The 24,395-nt window shown below is 39.7% G+C and overlaps 2 protein-coding genes and 1 long non-coding RNA gene across 3 annotated transcripts; 2 read left to right on the top strand and 1 right to left on the bottom strand.

Annotated features, from left to right (window-relative positions):
- Positions 1-771: 771 nt before the first annotated feature.
- LOC125241461 lies at positions 772-7,389 on the top strand. Its single transcript, XM_048149967.1, has 3 exons — positions 772-1,140; positions 4,884-7,081; positions 7,372-7,389. Exons 2-3 carry the CDS (start codon positions 4,952-4,954, stop codon positions 7,387-7,389), a joined length of 2,148 nt encoding a protein of 715 aa, XP_048005924.1. The 5' UTR covers positions 772-1,140; positions 4,884-4,951.
- Positions 7,390-10,254: 2,865 nt separating this feature from the next.
- Positions 10,255-12,653, bottom strand: LOC125241018. The gene is made up of 3 exons (XR_007178706.1): positions 12,541-12,653; positions 11,217-11,324; positions 10,255-10,346 (listed from the first exon to the last, which is right to left on the bottom strand). It is a non-coding gene; the product is annotated as an uncharacterized LOC125241018 (long non-coding RNA).
- On the top strand, positions 10,296-19,843 carry LOC125241017 (protein OPI10 homolog). The gene is made up of 4 exons (XM_048149285.1): positions 10,296-10,460; positions 11,620-11,872; positions 12,561-12,670; positions 15,288-19,843. The coding sequence occupies exons 1-4, from the start codon at positions 10,422-10,424 to the stop codon at positions 15,483-15,485; spliced, it is 600 nt and encodes a 199-aa protein (XP_048005242.1). The 5' UTR covers positions 10,296-10,421; the 3' UTR covers positions 15,486-19,843.
- Positions 19,844-24,395: the final 4,552 nt, after the last annotated feature.

Raw genomic sequence — 24,395 nt, 5'->3', positions numbered from 1 at the left:
TATTGTTCTAGTTTTGAAACCCACCACATGAAACTCATTTCGGAAATAACAGATGCGAACGAGTTAGAACAGGAGGATGTCGTGCGTCAAGAATTTGACGACAAATATTTTCAAATAATTGAAATTCACACTTCGTTGTCCTCCGCGACCACTACCGAGGGCGAGACAAATAGAACCGATTTGTCCGTCAAGTTGCCTCGCCTGAATCTTGTCCACTTCGATGGCAATATTAAATCATGGGGAACATTTTACGATATGGTACATCAAAACAAACGACTGTCAAATATTGAGCGGTTCTCAATTTTGATGACACTTCTTTCGGGTGAACCATTGCAATTGTTAAAAGGTTTTCCTTTATCGGATAGCAATTATTTAGATGCCTACGCGGCCTTGATCGATCGATACAACAACAAACGAAAATTAGCTTTTCGTCATTGGGAGGAAATTCAGAACGCTTCGTTGAAATCTAATTCTCCCAGTGAATTACGTCGACTGGTAGACACCTTCAAAGAAAACATCGCGGTTTTGAAAAACTTAAGATTTCCCGTCAACGATTGGGACTTCCCATTGTTCTATTTGTTGATCAATAAATTGGACCAGGACACCCGCCGTCGTTTTGAGTTGCAGAACGACAGCAAGGATGTACCTTCTTTCGAGTCGTTGTTGGAATATGTGAATAAGGCCGGTCAAGCTTTGGAACTCGCCTCGCTCACAGAGAGTGTCGCCGCTTGGCCGCCGCGCGCGCCCGCCGCCGCGCCCGGGCGCCCGCGCGCGCGCCCGCCGCGCCGCGCGCCGCCGCCTGGCGCGCGACACAGGAACGTACTCCTGCGGCCGCCGTCTATAAAACGTTAGTGGCCACTAGCGCCGCTCCGATTGAACCGTGTTGTGCGTTGTGCAAGTCGAATCATGATCTTGCTAAATGCATTGAATATCGGAACAAGACTCCTCACGAGCGTTTTTCTGTTGTCAAGGACAATCGGCTCTGCGTCAACTGCTTACGCTCGGGACACGTAGTCAAAACTTGCCCATCGAAATCTCGTTGTTTGAAATGTAACGTCGCCCACCACACTACTATTCATTTCGATGTCGATGGTGGTAAGCCCAAGGTCAGTGTCGGCTCCTCGGCCGCCACTAGCCCTGGTAGCTGGGGAGTTTATTGAAAAACCTTAAATTTTTTGACCAAAGCATGAAACTTGGCACAGTTGTTCCTTATATCAAAATAAGCCGATTAAGATCGGGAGCCTTCGGGAGCCTCCCCCCTGGGGCCCGGGAGGGGGGGTCGAAGTACCGCTTCACCCGGCTTGGTTTGAAAAATTCTAACTTACCCCGTTTAGTTAATAGGTCATGTTTGGTATCGTTTTCGAGTAAATCAATAACGTAGAATTCGTTTTTAGTACTATAATTATCATTTAATGGTAAATAAAATAACAAAAAATTAAAAAATTTGAAATTTTCATCCATGATTTACAAATTCAAGTCATCATAAATGACAAACTGTTTGCTTTTTCTATAAATAAAAAATATGACATGATAGCCTATTTAATATAGATTATAAAAAATATAACTTTTATCCACCTTTACTAACGTTAAGTTCCACAAAAAAATTACTTTAAGACGCGCGGCGTCGGTACGCCGCGAGCGTAATTTTAAAATGCCTTTATTTTAGAAATTCTATTAGACCCCGTTTAGCTATTAGGTCATGTTTGATATCGTTTCCGAGTAAATAAATAACGTAAAATTCATTTTTGGTACTAAAATTATAATTTAATGGTAAGCAAAATTAAAAAAAAATAAAAAATTTGAAATTTTCATCCATGATTTACAAATTCCAGTCATCATAAATGACAAACTGTTTGCTTTTTCTATAAATAAAAAATATGATATGAAAGCCTTTTTAATATAGATTATAAAAAATATAACTTTTATCCACCTTCACAAACGTTAAGTTCCACAAAAAAATTACTTTAAGACGCGTGGCGTCGGGACGCCGCGAGCGTAATTTTAAAATACCTCTATTTTAAAAACTCTATTAGACCCGGTTTAGCTATTAGGTCATGTTTGATATAGTTTTCGAGTAAATTAATAACAAAGAATTTATTTTTGGTACTACAATTATAATTTAATGGTAAATAAATTTAAAAAAAAATCATCTATAATTAGCAAATTCTAGTCAACAAAAATGTCAACTGTTTGCTTTTTCTTTAAATAAAAATATGATGTAAAAGCCTATGCGTATGTCACCAAACACCCAGACAAGTTTGGTGGAAGCTTCCTTCACGAACTGCTTGGTGTCTGATGACCATGGTCCAAATGTTTCAAATGCAATTGCCGCAAATATGTAGTTGTTTTTTAAAAATGCATATTTGTGCGTTTAAAGTGGGCGTTTTGCAGCAGCAGTCCCTGGTTTCTGGGCCGAGCGTTAGACGTTGGACGGAGCCAAGGTATCCACACAGGTCACGCCCCACGCCAAGGGTCGTCCCAGAAACCAAGGCAAAAGCGAGCAACCATCAGGCCGCTTTCCGTCTGCTGCTGACAAGCCGACAGTTTCGAGGATTGTCGGTATGTTCGCTGTGCCGAGAGCCTTGCGGATTAAATCGTTAAGTGCAGCGTGTCACAAAATTCGGCCAGCAATAGACTAGCAGTGGAGTCTGTGGTGTCCTAATGCGTCGGCAGCAAGGGTGTGGTTGGCATGTCTTTAGCCCCAGTCTTAGACAAATGGCAATATATGATGAAGTAAGGCAGCCTCGGAAGGAGGTATGTTCTCCAAGTGTCGATCTTTTCTAGTAAAGAGGTTCTTCCGGCACTCATTCACTGTTGCGTAAGGACCCTTGATCTGAAACAGTGCATTGTTATTTTATTTAAACAGATTCTGCAACTATCAAATTACAACATTTTGGTGGATCACCTTCACTATTACACACTTACCTATCATACAAAATAATTATAAACTTTAGTAGAATCTGATTAGCCTATCTATGATATTGCTCCATCTCGTAATAGTTTGAAGCCTTGGGTGGCCATGTTTCTCCCTTGTTGATCGTTTCAAGCTGCGTTTATCGTACCTATCCCATACTATGTCTAATCTAGAAACGTTTTCTTTTGGCTTTGAAGCTTAGCGAGGCCACTCAAGGTGTCAAACTATTACAAGATGGAGCAATATCAGAGGCAAATCAGATTCTACTAAAGTTTGTAATAATTTTGTATGATACGTAACGTAAGTGGGTAATACCTACTGAAGGTTACGTGATCCACCAAAAAGTTGTAATTTGATAGTTGTAGACTCTAAAATGATAATGCACATATTGTTTCAGACCAAGTCGTTGCGCAACGGTGAATGAGTGGTCGAAGTACCTACCTCTTTAGGTACCAGAAAAGATCGACAATTGGAGAACATACCTCCTTCAGAGGCTGCCTTGCATCAGCATATACTGCGCACAGTGTACCAGGGGCCCATTTCTCGAAGCTACAAGTTACAATTTTCAACTGGTTGTCAATGTCTAATATGACAAGTTGGAAAGAGACTTCCGCTTGTAACTTGTAACTTTCAGTTTTGAGAAATGGGACTCAGGGCGTCTTGTTTGGAGTCAGGCGTTGGTGCCACACCAAAATTTGCCAAGTCCGTCTTCTTGGGGATGGAAGGAAGAAGGAGACGAATGGGTACTACACTGGTCAGACAACACTGAAGTGGCCAGTATATGCTTAGAAGTTACAAGATGTAAATGTAAATCAGGTTGCAAAAACCGATGCAACTGCATAAAGAGGGTAGAGCCTTCTTTATGCAGTTCCATATGTACCCAGCTATGTTTCTGTGAAGAAAATGTATAGTATGAGTAGTATGAGTGTAATCTGTCAATTAGGACACCACAGACTAAACTATAAGTGCTTTTTGCTAAGACTAAACTACTTTTCAGTGTTGGATACTCTATGGCAGTTCCGACTCAATTATAATAAGCTCATTATAATTCGTGTGGTCCGACCCGAGTGTTGCCGTTGTCGACACCGGAGTCAATAATAATGAATCTTTTTCTATTTATGCATTAACACACCTCTGACACTGGCGATCAAATATATGAAAGAGGCGCGTTCCCCGCACACAGTCTAAGCTCGCGTAGGTGAACGCGTACTATCCTTTGTGAATAGGCTTTAATATCATATTTTTATATTTATAGAAAAAGCAAACCGTTTGACATTTATGGTGACTTGAATTTGCAACTCACAGAATTTTTTTTTTTAATTTCATTTAACATTAAATGGTCATTTTAGTACCAAAACTAAATTCTACGTTATTAATTTACTCGAAAACGATACTAAACATGACCTAATAGCTAAACGGGTTCTAATAGAGTTTTTTAAAATAAAGGCATTTTAAAATTACGCTCGCGGCGTCCCGACGCCGCGCGGCTTAAAGTTTTTTTTTATGAAACTTAACGTTAGTAAAGGTGGGTAAAAGTTATATTATTCATAATCTATATTAAATAGGCTTTCATATTATATTTTTTATTTGTAGAAAAAGCAAACAGTTTGACATTTATGATGACTTGATTTGTAAATCATAGATGAAAATTTCAAACTTTTAATTTTTTTTTATTTTATTTACGATTAAATTATAATTTTAGCACCAAAAATGAATTCTACGTTATTGATTTACTCGAAAACGATACCAAACATGACCTATGAACTAAACGGGCTATGTTAGAATTTTTCAAAGCAAGCCGGGTGTAGCGGTACTTTGACCCCCCCTCCCGAGCCCCAGGGGGAGGCTCCCGAAGGCTCCCGATCTTAATCGGCTTATTTTGATATAAGGAACAACTGTGCCAAGTTTCATGCTTTGGTCAAGAAAAAAAAGGTTTGGCCTCTTTTTGTCGATAAACGTCCCCACTATGGCGCCGCGACTTGCTCGTCGTCTTCGCTTCTCGATACCCCGACGCAGGTGCCTGATAAACAGGTGACCATGATTGCGTCTGGTTCAGCACCTGTGGGTCAAATTTCGCTTTTTGCCACAGCATACGTGGAGGTACTCGATAATTTCGGTAGTTATCAAAAAATTCGTCTTGTCATAGACAATTGCAGTCAGCCCAATCTCATCACGCGACGTTGCGCCCAGCGACTTGGACTTCCGATTCGACATAAATATTCCTCGATCGAGGGTGTATGTGAGGTGTCAACATTGTCGACCTCCTATACCACTCTTAATATTCGCAGCATGAAGTCTGACTTCGAAATGTGCATCGAAGCCATTGTCGCACCCAAAATCTGCAGCGATCAGCCTGCAGTAAAAATTGACATCGACCGTTTGCCATGCGTCAACGCATTCGATCTCGCCGACTCTAACTTTGACAAACCTGGGGGTATCGACATTTTAGTGGGAGTAGATGTTTTTTGTAAAATCTTCATGGGTAACCGCCACGAATGTGATAACGGACCCACAATCTTTGAGACCAAACTTGGTTGGGTAGTCATGGGAAGCGCTCCTTCCGCCACTCCCCATTCGCAAACTTCGTTGTTTTGCTCAATCGAATCGCTCGATTCCCAAATTCGAAAATTTTGGGAGATAGAAAGTCTTCCGAAGGCTTCGCCTTTAACTGACGATGAAGTCATGTGCGAGAAAATATTCACCTCGACTCATACACGTGACCCTAACGGACGATATATCGTAAACTTACCGTTCCGAAACGTCGATCCGCATTTTGGTGAGTCGCGCGCTCTTGCCGAGCGCCGCCTAAACTCTCTCGAAAAGAGACTCTCTCGTGAACCAGAACTTCGGACAGAATACAATAACTTTATGCGTGATTATCTCGATGCTGGACATATGGACCCGGTCGCACCTCGATCGGATGGCCGAGCTTACCACTTGGCACATTTCTGCGTGCTTAAGCCCAGTAGCTCCACTACCAAATTGCGGGTAGTTTTCGACGCTACTGCTCAGCCTGCTGGAGGTCCCTCGTTGAATGATCAGTTGCTGGTTGGATCGAAACTGCAATCTGATCTCGTTTCGATATTACTTCGTTTTCGTTTGCATGCGGTTGTCTTCACAGCCGACATACGTCAAATGTATCGACAAATCTTAGTCTCTCTTAGTGATCGAGACTTTCAACGCATTTTGTTCAGGTTCTCACTCGACGAACCTATACAAGAATTTCGCTTAAATACCGTGACATACGGTATGTCTTCATCTAGCTTTCTCGCAATTCGTGCATTGATCCAATTAGCCATCGACGAAGGCAAAGAATATCCTCGTGCAGCTGAAGTCCTTAAACGGGACATTTACGTCGACGACGTAGTGACAGGCGCTGAATCTGTCGAATCAGCGCTCGACCTTCAGTCTCAGGTCATAAAGATCTTAGAGAGGGGATGTTTTGAACTCCGTAAGTGGTCGAGTAACTGTCCCCGTCTGCTCGAGAGTCTCGACCCAGCCCATTGTCATAATAAGACGCTCTCTTTCGATTCGGAACCGACATCTCCCGTTAAGGTGCTCGGTATGGAGTGGAACCCGTCCACAGACGCGTTCACCTTCACTGTCAATCCGCTTCATGAAAAGTGCACCAAAAGAAACATTCTTTCAGAATTGGCGCGCATATTTGACCCTCTTGGGTTTCTTACACCCTTGACACTCTCGTTTAAACGCATAATACAAGATCTTTGGACTCTTGGTCTGGATTGGGACGTGGTAGCACCCCCCAACATCAACCAAAGCTGGCTTCGTTATCGTACAGATCTCGAGTTATTGTCGTCTCTCGAGATACCTCGATTCATCCTATCGACGAAGTCCTGCAGTGTTCAACTGCATGGCTTCTGTGACGCTTCTGAAGCAGGATATTCAGCGGTCATTTACTTTCGCATCGAGCACGGTGATGGTAGCATCACCACCCATTTGATAATGTCACGCTGCAAAGTCTCGCCTTTGAAACGCACCTCTATTCCTCGACTGGAACTTTGCGCTGCAGTTTTGCTGACAGACCTCGTTGTACACGTAAAGGAGATCTACGACAGAGACATCAAATTTGAAGACGTATTCTGTTGGTCAGATTCTACCGTAACCCTCTCTTGGTTACGCTCGCCATCGCATCGTTGGAAGACTTACGTCAGTAATCGCGTAAGCCACATACAGGACAAAATACCGGCTGGTCATTGGCGCCACGTCACGTCAGAAACCAATCCTGCCGATTGTGCCTCTCGCGGAGTAACCGTCCGAGAACTTGTAAACCACCCTTTATGGTGGACAGGCCCCGCTTGGTTAGCACTTGACAGTAGCTGTTGGCCAAAGCCACCATCAACCATCGAATCGCAATCGGATCTATCGGAAGAACGAAGTGTTCTCAAGCAGACCACACTGTTCATTGCTGTTAATCAGCTTGACGATTTCTTATCCAGACATTCAAGTCTGAATAAAACTAAGCGCGTCGTCGCTTACATTCTTCGTTTCGTAAATAACTGTCGCTCCCCTGACAGTAGACGTTTCGGCCCGCTTATTCAATCGGAACTCGACGGTGCTCTTACACATCTAGTAAAACTAACTCAAGAAAAGTCATTTTCTGACGAGTTTAATGCCTTAAAAACAGGTAAAAAATTGCCCAAGCAGTTCAAAAAACTAAGTGTCTTTATCGATAGGTCAGGCTTGTTGAGGGTGGGCGGTAGACTGGTTCATTCCGAACTTGATTATGATTGCAAGCACCCTTTACTTCTCCCCAGCCAGGACCGTATGACGCACCTCGTTGTCGACCAAGTACACAATGATAATCAACATCCGGGGTTACGCACACTCCATTTCCTGATCGCACAAAATTTTTGGATCCTCGCATCTAAACGTGTAATTAGTTCTCGCCTATCGAAATGTATAAAATGCTTTCGCGCTAATCCAAAACCTTTGGTGCCTCGCATGGCAGATCTCCCTAAGACTCGAATTTCGCAAGTAAAGCCTTTCTCGTGTATAGGTGTCGACTTCGCGGGTCCCTTTCCCACGTACATTAAACGTTATCGTGGAGCCAGGCCCTTTAAAACACACGTATGTTTATTCATATGTTTCGCGACTAAGGCCTCTCATATCGAACTTGTTATAGGACTAACCACAGAAGCCTTTCTCGCTGCCTTGCGTCGATTTATCGCTCGTCGTGGCCGTTGCCAGCGCATACATTGTGACCGGGGTACGAATTTCGTAGGAGCTTATAACGCATTGCTGCCACTCATGCAAGAGGCGGTTTCTCGTGAGAATATCGAATTCTCTTTCAATCCACCAGCCGCATCCCATTTCGGCGGCCTGTGGGAATCTAATATTAAATCATTTAAAACACATCTCGCTCGCGTTGTAGGAAACCAAATCTTAACTTACGAAGAATTTCTGACGGTGGCAGCTCAAATCGAGTCAACGCTCAACTCACGGCCACTCTGTGAGATGAGCTCTGATCCTAATGACATGTCCGTGCTAACGCCGGGACATTTTCTCACCTTAGAGCCCTTGACTTCGCTCGTAGACACTTCAACCATCGAAACGAATATGTCCATCTCAAATCGCTGGCAGCTAGTACAGAAACTTCACCGCGATTTTTGGAAGCGATGGCATTTAGAGTACTTGCATACGTTGAATCAACGCGCGAAATGGCATTCAGATATTGATGAGCCCAAGCTCGGTGCATTAGTATTAATTAAAGATGAACAACTGAAACCGCTTCATTGGTCACTTGGTCGTATAGTATCGTTGCATCCGGGCAAGGACGGAACCTCCCGCGTAGCCACACTTCGGTCACAGTCAGGTCTAATACAACGATCTCTGGTAAAGGTGTGCCCTTTACCCATAGACTAGCTTATTCTTAAAATACTTCGTATTTGGTGGGCGGAATGATCGATCCGGACACCATACTCACTTTAGTTTAGGTATATATTTAGGTATTTTTGAATTCATGTCCTTTCTCTTATATCGTAAAATGGAACGCAAATCTATTAGCGACAGTACGTAGGGTAGTTTCTTCGAATTAATTTGACATTTATAAAAGCCAGTTGAAGGTAGATCGATTTGATGGCTGCTCATTGCCCTGTGCGCAAGCTCGTTCGTCGCGAAAATCAAAAACTCGCTAAAATTGTCGATTGAGGTGATCAAGGCCCTCACCGCGACGTCTCCAGCACCAGCCCGCCATCGAGGAGAGTCGGTACCGACCAGCTGTTCGCCGAGCGGAGACAGGGTGAGTTGGCCTTTCGATTTGATTCGCTTTCACTGGCATAGATCGTTAGATTTTCTCAACTACAATTTCCCTACTCGAGGGCGATTGTACAGTACCTATATCGAGCGAAAGAATTCTCAGCCTTAACAACACAACTACTCCACACGAGATGGCGCGCATTTCGCCACAAAAACTCAAATAGTGTATTTTCTATTCGTTTTAGCCTTGACCTGTGTCGCCATCTAGTGTTTGCAATAAATAGTACTTACATCGACCGAAAGAATTCTGTCTTAACAGTACAACTACTGCACACGAGATGGCGCGCGAAGAAAAACGCATGAAAACTCGAAAATTCGCGTTTTCCGGGACCTAAGGATAAGTTAGACCGATTTTTCACCCCCAAAAACCCCCACATAACAAATTTCTGCGAAATCGTTAGAGCGGTTTCCGAGATCGTCAGTGTAAATAAATAAATATATAAATAAATAAATATACAAGAATTGCTCGTTTAAAAGTATAAGATTATTTTCTAGTAGACAACATCAATTTCAATCATTTATGCACGTTGTCGTTGTCAACAAGGTGATTAAAGACGACCATGTTTGACGTGGTAAACAATGTGGGATGTGAGTGTAGCCTGCGTAGCCTGTAGGTATTAGTGGTATTAGGTAGCCTAAGTTAGCTGCCGCCCCAGCCGCAATGATTTTGCTCTTTGGTATATCTTGGAAAATCGAAATTCGCAAATTGTCTCTGTCACTCTCACTATGTCTATATCAGAGTGATAGAGATGAATGCTTCATGCGACTTACGATTCTCTCTCGAATACCCGTGCCCTGAAAACCATATGAAAACCAACTGAAAACAATGAAATTGAAATGTCAGTGTTAGGTATAAAGACAGGTATATACTAGCGTATTAAAAGATTATGCAATTGAATAATATACTTTAAAATAAGTTCATATTTATTGTATTATAATATGAATATCTACTATATTTGATAAATTATACATATAAGAATCCCGAAAATCACTCCTTGATATTTCATTTTTACTAACATTTATCCAGAAACAAAACGCATGTACTACAATTTTGACAGCTGCCTTCTAGTGTGGCGCTACCTTAAAATATTGTATACACGGTGGCTGCACTTCACTTTAGTACGTAGTATCTTCTTAGTAGTTTGTGACTTTAGTTCTAGAAAGTACAAGAAAGAAAGCCAAGTTTATTTTATAATTCGCCGCAACATAACCTAAATCAAATTATATTAAAATGGCTAATGTGTTTGGATTAATAGTGTCTGGACGCTTGGTAAGTAAATAATACGTTATGTGTTCTGAAAATGCAACTGCATACAAAACTGACAGTCATTTCATGTTAAAGTTAATTGATCATATGTTTTGGAGAGATTATTGAAGGTTTTGGTTTCTAAATGCTGCAATATAGTAGGAGGTAGCGCATAGCGAATGATATTCCGCTTTGTGTGGTAGGGCACAGCACAGCGGATATCGTCTCGCTCGAATCTAGAGCAGAGCCCAACTGGGGTAGTACCTCCGCCTTACAGAAGACCGCAGCCAAATAGCACTAGACCCTACTCATAGTGTTGTGTTCCTGTCGGTGAGTAAGGTTGCCAGAGCTCAACGAGGGTGCGGTGTGCTGATGACGGGAGGACTTACGGAACTAACTTGTTCCGTTTATTGTCCTTTGAGTCGTCGGCAACCCGAACCCTCCTTGGAACTTGTACACTCCTTTTTGCTGTGTACTTAACACAGCAAAAGGGAATGTACAAGTTTCTAATGGGGTGGCAACGCGCATGTGACACTGTTTGAGTTGCAGGCGTCCATAGGTTACGGTGTCCGCTTTACATCAGGCGGGCCGTATATTGTTTGCCACTGACGTAGTATAAAAAAAAAAATATATATATATATAGCTAAGTTGATGGTGCATAACATGCATTAAAATGAATAAGTGACTTCATAGATTATTTATTATATTTACCTTACTTATTTTTGTTGTGTTAGGTTATTACAGTTATATCACATATAAGTTTACTCAGACTATACTTACAACTTATCAAGAGGAGGTGTTTTGCCATGTATCTGGGAGTCTTAAATAGTTTAATTTGTCGCATACATTTTCAGACCATTTCTTGTTGTTATCCGGTCCTGCCAGTCCCTAAGGGATAGATAGATAGATAGATAGATACATTTATTGGTACTAATCATACACCGTCAAACATTGTTACAATTATGTAAAAAATAAAAAAATAAAAATACAATCTTAACATATTTTATCAATGCAGTAACATATTTTTACCCCTCCAACTGCAAATGAAAATTAAATACAAATCAACGTTATTTTAGTTGAAGGTTTGATATGACTCTGAACTTGTGGTGAAAATTGGTGTTTTCTTTTCATCATCTGACAAGATTAATAACATGCATATAAATGGCTCGACAATATTTTCCAGGTCCAAACAGACTTCACGCCAGTCTCAGACACACAGTTCCTCATCACAATCCCCGAGGCAGACTCAATAAACTACCTAGTTGTGTTCCTAACTGGCGTGACTCCGCTGCCCGAGGGTGCTTGTGGCATGGTCTACTGGAGCTGGCCGGACTCCTCCGCGCCACCCAACTGGCAGCTGCTAGGACACATATCCAACTCAAAGCCTTCGGCAATATTTAAGATCTCAAATTTGAAGAAGTTGCATGAACTATCTAGTAAGTATACACCGTGTTTTTTTTGTTTTCCGTTAAATTCGACACGCAGTTAGGTTTATTATCAGGAACCACCCTGTATATCGCATTTTGTTAAATTCGAAAAAAACATTTTTTTTGGTTTTGCAAACATAATAAATGGATTAATTAGTGTGAGAGGACCTTAATCATAACATTAAAGTCATTGTCAAGTGTTTGACGGTACATGTCAAAACAAATAACATTAGGAAGTGGTAAGGGATGCCACACACGTGTTCAGTGATTAAATTACTTTTTTTTTTAATAATTCTATAACCGTAAGAGTTAAGAGGCTAGTTTCTTAGAGAAATTGATTGTATTTGAACTAAAGAATCTTCCCTTAAAGTTTATGGAATTCAAGAAAAACACGGTGTATAATGATTTGGCTTCAATAAACTGTAAAAGTAGTGGAAGGGAAGTCCAACATTGAGGCCTCGTCTCTCATAATCAATAAAAACGGACAGTTTGGTGATTTAGTTATGAAGCCCCACTCACCGCTGGCCTTCCTTTAATGCTCTAGGGGACTTGGGCTCGCCCAATGCTAATTAGGAACTTTCATTTTAGATGTTATAATTTTTTTAAAATACCTAATGGTTCATAAAACTAGTGCAAAACAATACTATGAGTCAACTTTGCCAAAGAATTGAATATACCATGTGTTCATGTTCCGCAGGTGACAACCAATTCGGCAGCGCGTTCGGCGCGCCCAAGATCTGCCACAACGCACAGATAGGTGTCGCCATTGAGCCGGAGGCGAATGTGTCCCTGCTGGCGTCCTCTGTTGTAAGTATAATCGTGTTAATTTTACCATTTTCTTGTATTTAAACAAAGACATGGGACATCTCAATGGTGGAGGTAAGTTGTTCCATATCTTTGTGGCTGCGTATTTGAAACCCCCCCTGTAAAATTTGGTTCTGTGTTTTGGGACCAGCAATGATATAGGCTTACCTTTCGACACTGGTCCCACCAAAAGCGTGTAAGCGATGAGCTATCGTATCGGCGATAGAAACGAACAAATGATTGCTCCCGAGTAAATAAAAGATACACGATGATAACGCGAGCGAGCCGAGCGTTGAACTGTAATTCGCTTGCTTTCTCTTTTATTCACACGGGAGCGACTATCTTTTGTTCGTTCTCATCGCTCACTCGCTTTTTATCTCGTGAGACTAGTGCCTTCAGCCGAATAATCGGCGTCTATGGTACTAAAAGTGTATTATGTTTCTCTTATGAAATGAAATGAAATTTATTTGATAACAGATCGTTACACTTTACGATTTGATTCGGTCAAGTTGTGTTCGAATGTATGGGGAAAAAAAAAACCAGCAAAATATTAATGTAGTATGGTACCGGTAATGTAGTAGGTTATATGCATTTTTTTGTAGCACTTACCTTATTCGTGCATTAGCTTGTTGAAGTTCGATATAACTCAGTGCTTAATGAAATAGTAATATGTTTATTAGTGGTTTAATTTCAGAATTTTTTCAAAGTTTATCAAGCTACTAGTTTTTGCCCTTCTAGAGTACCTTTTTACCAAGTTTCAAGCCTGTAATAAAAATGCTTGAAATAAAACTTATTCCCCATACAAACTTCAGCCAGCCTCATTTTAATTCTCTTAAAGGAAAAAAATCCAAAAACGCTGAAATTAGTTTCTTTCCATTTTAATTTTACCTTCATACGAAGTTTCAAGCTCATGTACTTAAAATAAAGGTATATTCTCATACGAATTTTGGACACCCATTTCATCCCCTTAGGGGATGAATTTCGAAAATTCCTTCCTTAGCGGGTTCTTAGACCTTATAAGTAACCTACGTGCCAAATTGGATTATCTAGCACCAGCGGTTTGGGCTTTACCTTGATTATTCGAGGAGGTAGGGCATAGCGAATGATATTCCGCTTTGTGTGGTAGGGCACAGCACAGCGGATATCGTCTCGCTCGAATCTAGAGCAGAGCCCAACAGGGGTAGTACCTCCGCCTTACAGAAGACCGCAGCCAAATAGCACTAGACCCTACTCATAGTGTTGTGTTCCTGCCGGTGAGTAAGGCTGCCAGAGCTCAACGAGGGTGCGGTGTGCTGATGACGGGAGGACTTACGGAACTAACTTGTTCCGTCTATTGTCCTTTGAGTCGTCGGCAACCCGAACCCTCCTTAGAACTTGTACATTCCTTTTTGCTGTGTACTTAACACAGCAAAAGGGAGTGTACAAGTTTCTAATAGGGTGGCAACGCGCTTGTGACACTGTTTGAGTTGCAGGCGTCCATAGGTTACGGTGACCGCTTTACATCAGGCGGGCCCTATGCTTGTTTGCCACCGACGTAGTATATATATAAAAAAAAAATTAACCCTTAAATGCATGAATTTTTCTTTTAACGAGATATTAATATATGTGATAGACAATGGTTTTCTGACTCTGGGAAAAATAATAAAAAAAAAAAATTAAGATCGATTTTTATACTAAATCAATGTTAGAAATTAAATAGGCCAAATCTTATTTATATAAATATATCGTAATTGGTAAGTTTTATTTTAAAAAATTACTACTATTAAAAAGGTACACTATTTGTGAAACCTTTATGATAAAATGTTTAAACATAATATACTAATTACTAACTCCGAAAAAATCAGCCTAAAACACACACTAAAAATCGCCATCGTGCTGTTTTTTCACACTTTTCCGCCATTTCATCTTAATCCTTAAATAATAAATAGTTAATCGTTATATTATTTAATTTATTTAATTGTATATTAAATAATAATAAATAATGAATAATAATTAAGCAATAAATGTGATTCTGGACAGCTACATATCTAGCCACGGGCCATCAAATATATGATGCATATATACATCACCATGCATTTAAGGGTTAAGTCAGTCAGTCACTCAGGACTTTGCCGTTTATATATATAGAGAACATGAAAATAGTGCATGATATCAAAAAATATTATATGACCTTTCTTATTGGGAATTTTATGAGCATTATTTCTTTCCTTGACAACTTTTTTCTAAAATGTATACTTTCCCCAAAAAATAAAAAATACTTAATTTTGGGTCATATTTTAGGGTAAAAGGGGGGGTTGCGTCAGGTGGGGGGGAGGGGACGCTAGTGTGCGCAAAGCACCTTACCCTAAGGTATCAAACCGCATTTCTTTTTATTTGGATTTTTTTTTTCAAAAAACACAGTTTGACCGAATCAGATTGGTTGAAGTATCGCGCGTGCGATTGCATCTGCCTAGTCTGCACGATTGGCTCATTCAAGCACAGAGTCGGTGACGCCAATGTGCACTGCTAGCACATATAGCGTCTGTATATCCTGTCAAATTAGTAGTCTATCTATTCATATAATAGGTAAGGTGTCAATTCATTAAATTAACTATAAAATTCCTACCATTTCACTCCCCAGGCGCAACAAAACTCCTACGTAACCTTCGCCCAAAAGATGCTCGAAAACCTGATAAACTTCGTCGGGTCATTCGCGGTGACGCAGGAGCAAATGAGCCCCACGCCCGGCGTGTCCTACATCCCCCTCAGCACGCTGCAGACCTGGTACCAGAACTTCGAGCGGCGGCTGCAGCAGAACCCCAACTTTTGGAAGAACTAGTCGGGTGCGCTGCGGTCCTGGTAACTAATAGTATTTAAACTTATACAGGTGATTTTTAAGTTTTTGTCTAAGCGGACCCCAGGGGGCATGTGCCGTGGCAAAGGCCAGTATAACACAACGAAGAGGATGATGATGACAGGATGAGTTTTAAATAGGCGTAAACTTTGACGTGTCTCGGCCGAAGTACGAGTACATCGTTCTATAAGGAAACGCAGGCTCGTCTCGTTCTATGTAAAATTGTAGACCTGCCTAATCTGCATTTTGCGATTTCAATACTTATAGGTCCTTTTTTTCACGAACGTTTTTTTCCGGTTAGTAACGTTATATTAGTTATAATGTAAATGCAAATCTGCGCTAGATATTAGTATAGGGACCGTGCGCGTTGGAGAGTCTGCCATTTAGTGGCTATAATGGGAAACCAAATACTATCAACCTGTCACTTTGCTTTGTCACGGAAATATTTGTATTCATAATATTTGCTAAAATAGGGAATAAAAGGACGTTAAAATGAATTGTTGTGTATCTAGGTGCCCTAGCATAACGCGGGGCAACCAACTTAAAGTAAAAAATATAAAATTTTATAGCATTCCAGCCGAAAGCACTTTCGTACCTTGGACTCGTGAAAAGCGAAATTTATGGATGAATGCAATAAAGAAACATACGTAAATAAATACTTGAATTATAACGGTTATATTTGAATTGTGGTAATCATCATTAGTAAAGAATAATACAATAGATACAGGCTTCAAGCATCTCCAGGTTTCAAAGCATACGAGGTAAAGTTTATGGCGGAATGTTTAAAAAACTGCCGTCGTGGTTGCAGTCGCAAATACAGTTCTGTTATTACTAAATACTAACAATAATATACTTACTGTAATTTGGGTTTCATAAACATTTGAAATCCTCGTTTGGGCCACGATTCGGCCACTAATTTTGGATGTTTTGTCGACGTTGATTTTCTCAGTCACATCTAAAACGTGGCCCGCCTGAAATAATTTGACGCTGTTCTGACGCCCTTTGACGTTGTTCTGACCGCGCTCGATGTCGCTCTTCACGGGAACAAAGCCGTACTTTATTATTTTAATCATAATTTTATTATTTACTCATGTTTTTCAGTTTGTAATATGTGACCGCAGTTTGACAGATAAGTTTTTGCGTTTCATTTTATCCGCGCAGTGTCGCTTTAGTCGGCCATTGCTGCTCTCTATAGTTCTTGCACGTTCCCTATAACTACTGTAATACTAATATCGTACTAAAAGCAACTTTAACTAAGTACCTACAGTACTTTTAGTATGATCAATACATTATCCTCAGTACATTTATTGAATACTTACGTTGTGTGGCCTGAAGTTAAATCATCATCCTCCTTGCGTAATCCCGGCATTTGCCACGGCTCATGGGAGCCTGAGGTCCGCTTTGTCAACTAATCCCAAGATTTGGCGTAGGCACTAGTTAAACGAAAGCGACTGCCATCTGACCTTCCAACCCGAAGAGTAACTAGACCTTATTGGAATTAGTCCGGTTTCATCACGATGTTTTCCTTCAACGAAAAGCGTCTGGCAAATATCTAATGACATTTTGCACATATGACATAAGTTCCGAAAAACTCATTGGTGCGAGCCGGGGTTCGAACCCGCGACCTCCGGAACGAAAGTCGCACGCACTTACCGCTAGGCTACCAGCGCTTTTTGCCAGCGCTGTGGCCTGAAGTTAAATACTATTAGTTAAACAAGGACGTAGCTATATTTTAATATTTTTAGTATTACACTAAGAAATAAATGTTAATTTTATATTATAGCAATGTCCCGCAAGGCGAGTTGTGATAATAATTGTAAATAATGCTCAAGTGCAACATCGTTTCATAATGTGTATTAAATGCAGGCAGGTGAAGATTATGCTTCGTTCATTTTAGCATTAGAATAAGAGTAACAATCTTGATATTTTTTATGGATAAATGCTTGGAACTGGTATCTGAGACCAAAACATAAATTACCATAAACACGCTACAAGAATGCTACAGTTTATTGTTATTATCAAAATAGTTTTAATTTTATATTTTATGATAAACCATTACCCGCTTTCTACCTACTGCTTGAAAAAACGAAGTACCTATAGTTGAGTTGAGTATGAGCATAGAGGAATAAGTAAGGGAAGTTGTAACTTCATACGTCAGTAAACGCGAGTTATTTGTATAGGCATAGTTATAGTGACATCTAACGACAATCACGAGTCAATCACGCGTCAAATAGCGTGAATTATCAGTTACAGTACCACTACTCGATACTAGTTTTCAATAGTGTTTCGTCTGCCAACAATTTAATATTAGAACAGTTTACAACTTATATTGCAAGCAGAAGGAATTGAAAACAGAATACTGATTAATACTATTGTAATATTAGCTAAAAATTGGTGAGCATTACACTTTTCGTTCATCGCGACATATTCTATTGACAAGTAGCATTACTGATAATTTACGCTAGTTGACGCGTGATTGTCGCTAGATGTCACTATAACTATGCCTATACAAATAACTCGCATTTACTGATGTATGGAGTTACAACTCTTCCCTTACTTAGTCCTCTATGGTATGAGCTATACATATTTCAGTATCTTTAATTTGTCAAATCGATGTAGACTTGCATTGCATGAAATGTACTGTGGCAGGTAAATTACGCGGTATCAATATTAGTAGGGTATAAACTTAGACCAAATATAGCTGGCAGCGACTTTGACAGACAGCCAATACTGTGCTAAGGCACATCTCGGACACTGGCGGTCAAATATATTAAAGAGGCGCGTTCCTAGCACACATTCTAAGCTCGTGTAGGTGAACGCGTACCATGCTTGTAAGAGTGAGATATGACGGGTTGACTATTCGCGTTTTTGACAGGCGGTAACTGTGAGGTAACCGAGAGGGGGTGGGCGGCGCTTTCAGCGGGGAGCGGGAGTGGCCATTCTGTACGATAGTACTCTTTATTATACTGTGGCTAAGGTTTAACAGACCTACTAGACAAAAATGGCGCACTACGTCAGAAACCGATCGTAATTTATAACCGCCCGCTTGTATGGCGAGAACCCGCTGGGCGGGTTCTTCAGAATCTGAGAGAAGTTCACGAGTGGCCACCAAGTGAGTTCTTGGTTCCGTAAGTGTTTAATAATTATTGACTGTTGTCGTTTTAGTAACGCTTTCACAGTTTGATAGGCTACTAAATCACTGCCAAATTATCTTGGTCTAAGTGCGTTTTCACATTATCCGGATGTCGGACCTATATCCCATACATCGAAGCCGCCATCTTTGATTTTTGCCTTTGAAATCGGATAATGTGAAAACGCACTAACCCTAGTTAGAACTACGACGCAGGTTTTATCCACGTTCCAAAAGTTAATTTATACTTACATTCAGTGCGATTATTACAACAAAGGTGTCTTTCCCTAGCAAAAGGTACTACATTGCCGCATATTATATTGTCGGTATACCTAGCCGGTATACATGGGTGCTACTGCTAAGAGATGATATAAATACTTTAAATAAGTACATAAATACATGATAAAATCAAATACCTGTGTTCATCATGTTTCATCAATATCATCATTAGGACATGCATCGTCTTGGCGCAATGCATGCAATTCTTCTAATACTTCTGAAAACGCCGAAAAAGCGAAGTTGTGTCTGACAACATTTCATGAAATGGTTAACAAATTGGCAGTACTTTCTCGAGCTTTACGAATTTTATGAAATAGCTGCCATACAAGGCAACAGCATGTCGTACGCGACAATCTCGTGGAATGCCTCTTACAGGTGTATTATATGTAGTACTCTTTGTGTCGGGCTTATGGTAAGCGATAATGTGGTACCTTTTATTCGAGATGGTCACAAATGTGTTATGTTTGCAGTAAGACTGCGAGTGTAAAGATTTGCTTGAAGGTGTGATCGTAAAGGCGTGTCCGGAACGTCAGTGATAATAAACAATAATGTAGAATATCATAACAGACAGAAAATGGCGCACTACGTCAGAAAGCGGTCTTAATTCCTAGCCGCCCGCCTCTATGGCGAATACCTCCGGAATCTGAGCAAAGTTCTTGTTGCGAAAGTGTTAATTTTGTCAATCATGAGACTTTTTCCAATTGGGTGCCAAATGTTGTAAAAGATGGTGCAAGCATAGGTTTCACGTGTATCGATGAATATTATATGTAGTTGTATTCTATGAGATTTGGTATCTAAGCAGAAAAACCTATGATTGACAGTTAAAACTTAAACTGGCATCTCTTTACGTACACGTCTTTAATATTGTATAATGATGTATTTAAATACAAAAGTGAGCTTTTTACTCATGCAAAATAAATCGTTTTTGCTTATATTTTATCGTTTAATTTTCTTGCACTGCCAATAAAATGCTTTTTTTATTTGTGCCCCATCATTCGGATCAGACCATAATTATTTTATTATATTATAAAAGTACATCCACGTCATTTAATAATATATGAGTGAATCAACTTTTTCTTGCCTGTTATTGCCATTTTTACGGTCCCCTGAGTCACGCTGGTTTAATGCAAAATTATGCTACTTAAACTATGCAAACATGCATTTTTCCGGTGTTAACAAGCCCTTTCCTTAATTTGGATCCGGTCACTTAGGGCCACTTTCATTTTTAGGCCAAGTTTTATGAACGGCCACTTCCCCGATAGGCCACTTCCTTTAAGGGCCACTTAGTGACAACGTTCCTCGAAGGGCCACATTTATCTAAAGGCCACTTCTTCTTATGGCCAATTCCATTAACGGCCTGTTCCTCTTATGGCCACTTCCTCTCATGGCCTTTTCCTATGATGGCTACTTCCTCAAACGGCCTGTTACTCTTATGGCCACTTCCTCTCATGGCCTTTTCCTCTGATGGCCACTTCCTCAAACGGCCTGTTCCTCTTATGCCCACTTTCTCTAATAGGAACTTATGTATCTGACAACCTTCCTCGTAAACGCATTCTCAACAGGCTTTTTAATGACCACCACCACTAAAAACTCTTTATCATAAAAAAAATAAAACTGCCTTCCTGCCTATGGTTATCTGCGTATGGTTGGTTGGGGCAAACAAGCAATAGCAAGGCGAGGAACAGGGCTGGTACCGACTACAAAAATAATTGATTTCTTTACAATTTGGATGTTTAGATTATTGCAATCGGATAAGAAATCTGAATAATAAATTTGAGGAGTTCCGTTCTGACCATCATCAGCAGTTCCACTGCACCAAATGTCACTGTTCCATACGTAAATGCATGCTGTTCCTTTAAAAACACAAAAATCACCATATGTACGCCTTTCAGATTTGAGGAGTTCTCTCGATTTCTCCAGGATCCCATCATGAGAACTGGGTCCTGAGAAAAATGGGACCAATCTGTATGCATATACATTCAATCAAAAAGAATTTTTCAAAATCGGTCCAATAACGACGGAGATATCGTAGAACAAACATTAAAAAAAAAAAAAACATACAGACGAATTGAGAACCGTCCTTACTTGAGAGATTTGAGGCTGCGGTTAAAAAGTAGCCAATCGGGGAACAGGACAAACTAGTAAATGTTGTAGTGGCCGATCGAGGAATTAGACAAACTGGTCATTTTAACGATGGTCGTTCCGGAAATGGGTGGCCCCACAAAGAATTTTCACAGTGGCCATTAGGAGAACTGGACGTAGAAAGAATTCCAACAGTGGTCTATCGGGGAAATGGTCGGACAAGGAAACGGCATGGTGGTCTTAATTTGCCACCTACAAACATGGACTAGATGCATGCTTGCATAATTTCAGTAGTATAATTTTGCATAAAACCAGCGTGACTCAGGAGACAGTAACCATGGCAATAACACGCAAGAAAAAGTTGATTCACTCATAATTTATAATATAATGTAGCTTCTACCATTACTCGGTCTAATCAAAACACGGACAAACCTCCCAAAATATGTATAAACGACACACACTTTATCTGCGTCTATATAGTTACAGTCAACCAATAGGAACCCTAGGGCCACTGTAGAACTATGTCATAGTGACGTTATAAATCAGATAGTAAGAAATCTCTTACTGCTTGTCATTTTGACATGGTTGTAGAGTGGCCTAGGGTTCCAATTGGTTGACTGTACCTTAACTGTGATGATCAAGATTGAAAGAAACTACATGTCTTTTCTTGGAGCTCAACATTTAGTGATAACTGATGACCTAAGAAATGGGTATTAGGCACTAAAATAAGACAACAGTTACAGTTTGCTACAGAAAGATAATTTATTGTAATGAGTAGGTGCAAGGACGGTAACTACACAGGTACAACCGTACTATATTGTCCAACTTACATCCAGCGACTGTACAGTCAATGACAGCGTTTGACGTAAAATTACAGTCCATGCGAGAATGTGGATACTACGTTTGGCCTGGTTTACACGGCGTGCGAACTCGCATGCGATTTTAATTACATTGCGGGCTGTTGAGGTTACATACAATTTTGCACAGCCATCAAATACCACAATGTAATAAAACTCGTATGCGAGTTCTCGTACCGTCTAAATGGACCCTTTGTGTTGGACAGTTCTCAAGAAAAGGTTCCATATGGTTCCTTAAGCATATTTAAGGACGCTTCAGGTTATACGTATACCTTTACCAGCCGGCAATATTATACTTCCACTTTTATCACTTATCCACGTGGATAAGACATCCGATCTGTCACTCTCATACTGTTATACTTGTCAAAGCGTGACGGATACTTTATACACGTACATAAGTGATAAAATTAGAAACATAATACGGCGGCAGGAAGTTTCGTCCTTATGCTAAGCCACAATGTGGTACCTTTTATTGAGAATATCACATTTATTAAGGATGTTGACTGTAGATTGCATTTTACACAATATTGGTAATTTATAAACCGCACTTTTAATAAATCAAAGAACACCTTGAGATAAATGACACTGCTTAATAATATTATTTATATTATTTCCTTGGCGGTTATCGTTTTGACAGTTATTAAAGAAAATGAGAGTATCCATGAAAACAAAAAAATGTATGTAATAATATGTAAGATCGATAGAGAAGCAGGTAACGAAATTACGATTTTCGTGGCAGGGCACTAGGGCATTTGATTTGCTCGTCAGTCAACATCCTTATTTAGTGGTAGTCAACGCCAGATATTAATAGATACCTAAAAGTGCCGAAACACGTATTTGGCGTTCACTATAATACTTTAATTTTAAATACTTATTGTCTAACACCTTTTCACATTTCACAAACTGGTTTTATTTAGGTACTACAGGCTTGTCAAAAGTTAAAATTCGTGTACAGTTTTGAGTTATAAATTGTAGATAGAAAAGTAGATTGATTCATTCATACGATTATACTTTATCGGGGCGTTTGTGAAGTTCTTTCACTAAGACGATTTTAAATCGAAACTCTAAAGCGCGCAGTTATTTTATGCGATAAACGGATACATTTACATCAGGTCATTTCACAATAGGTAATAGTTTTTTTCTTAGCGCTAAGCAAATTGTAATTTTTCCTTCGTTCTGTGTACACATCTAAAAAGATTTGTGTTTTGATTACGAAATACATTTATGTTGAGATTTGACTGTAAAAATATAAAAAATTGTACAATAAACAAGTAAAACACGGAACAAATAAAATAAAAGTTACATAGACATACTCCACTAAATACGCGTAAAGTGGTGAAAATACAAAAAATATCTTAAAATGCTGTTTGACTTTCTAGCACAAAACTTAAGAAGACGATTAACTCTTACAGCTTACCTATTTGTCTTAAAAACAATGTGAGATGAATCATAATCATCTAGCTCATTTTAAACCTAACTTATGAAACTAACATATCTACTCAGGCACACGACTCAGCTTAGTCAATCATAAAACTTTACACATATATCCATTCACTTATTTTATATTTATTATTCATTTACTCGGACATGTAGATATCACACGAAATACATTTTTATTAAATACTGTAATTATATTTCATTAACTTATAGATAGGTCACATGATTCCTTGAACAACGTACCACTCGTCAAATGATATGGGTTTTATATATACCTACCTACGAACCAGTACAAGCCAGCAAATGCCAGTATGAGTTATACAATTTGGATACACAAAACATCTCAGTTAGTAGAGTATTTTTATGAAACATATAGGGTATACTTTCTTGTTCTTGTCTGTTACTTGTAAATTTCTATATGTTAGAAAAGGAAGGAGCTGGCATTGTATCAGGTCACGAAATGGAATGAATGAAGTCGAGCAACACGCAAAACACGCATCACTTACAATACGAATAAGAATTTCGCGGCGAACTCCAATGGAGTTGTCTTAAATTTAGTTTAAACCTAGCTTTTCGTCCTTTCCAATGGAATGTTTTTTTGGAATGTGCCGCACCGTGATCGTGACAATGTCTTCGCGTAAGACTTATTTTAATGATTATCATTGACAAAGGAATATTAAATCGATTTAACCATTGTATCGTAAACGTATTTTTAGCTTAAGTTTTCATACAACTAAAAGATACTCCATCACTTCTAATTAGATGCGGTGTTGTATGAGCAGCCATCGTAACTTTTCCAGCAATTTTGGTGCAGCATTGTCGCGTTATAAAATACTAGCTTTTGCCCGCGGCTTCGCTCGCGTTACAAAGAGACAAAAAGTACCCTATGTCACTCTCCATCCCTTCAACTATCTACACTTAAAAAATCACGTCAGTTCATCGCTCCGTTTTGCCGTGAAAGACGGACAAACAAACAGACACACACACACTTTCCCATTTATAATATTAGTATGGATATACTCGTATGTCCGAATCCAGCTGGAATAATTAATTTCGATTAATAACAATAAGATGAGTTTTAATTGATCCTCTACCTAGAAAATACATGTA

This window comes from Leguminivora glycinivorella, chromosome Z, assembly GCF_023078275.1.
Source record: "Leguminivora glycinivorella isolate SPB_JAAS2020 chromosome Z, LegGlyc_1.1, whole genome shotgun sequence".
In the NCBI taxonomy this organism is placed as follows: domain Eukaryota; kingdom Metazoa; phylum Arthropoda; class Insecta; order Lepidoptera; family Tortricidae; genus Leguminivora; species Leguminivora glycinivorella.
The sequence above is the reverse complement of the archived record's forward strand: the minus strand, read 5'-3'. Positions and strand labels throughout refer to the sequence as shown.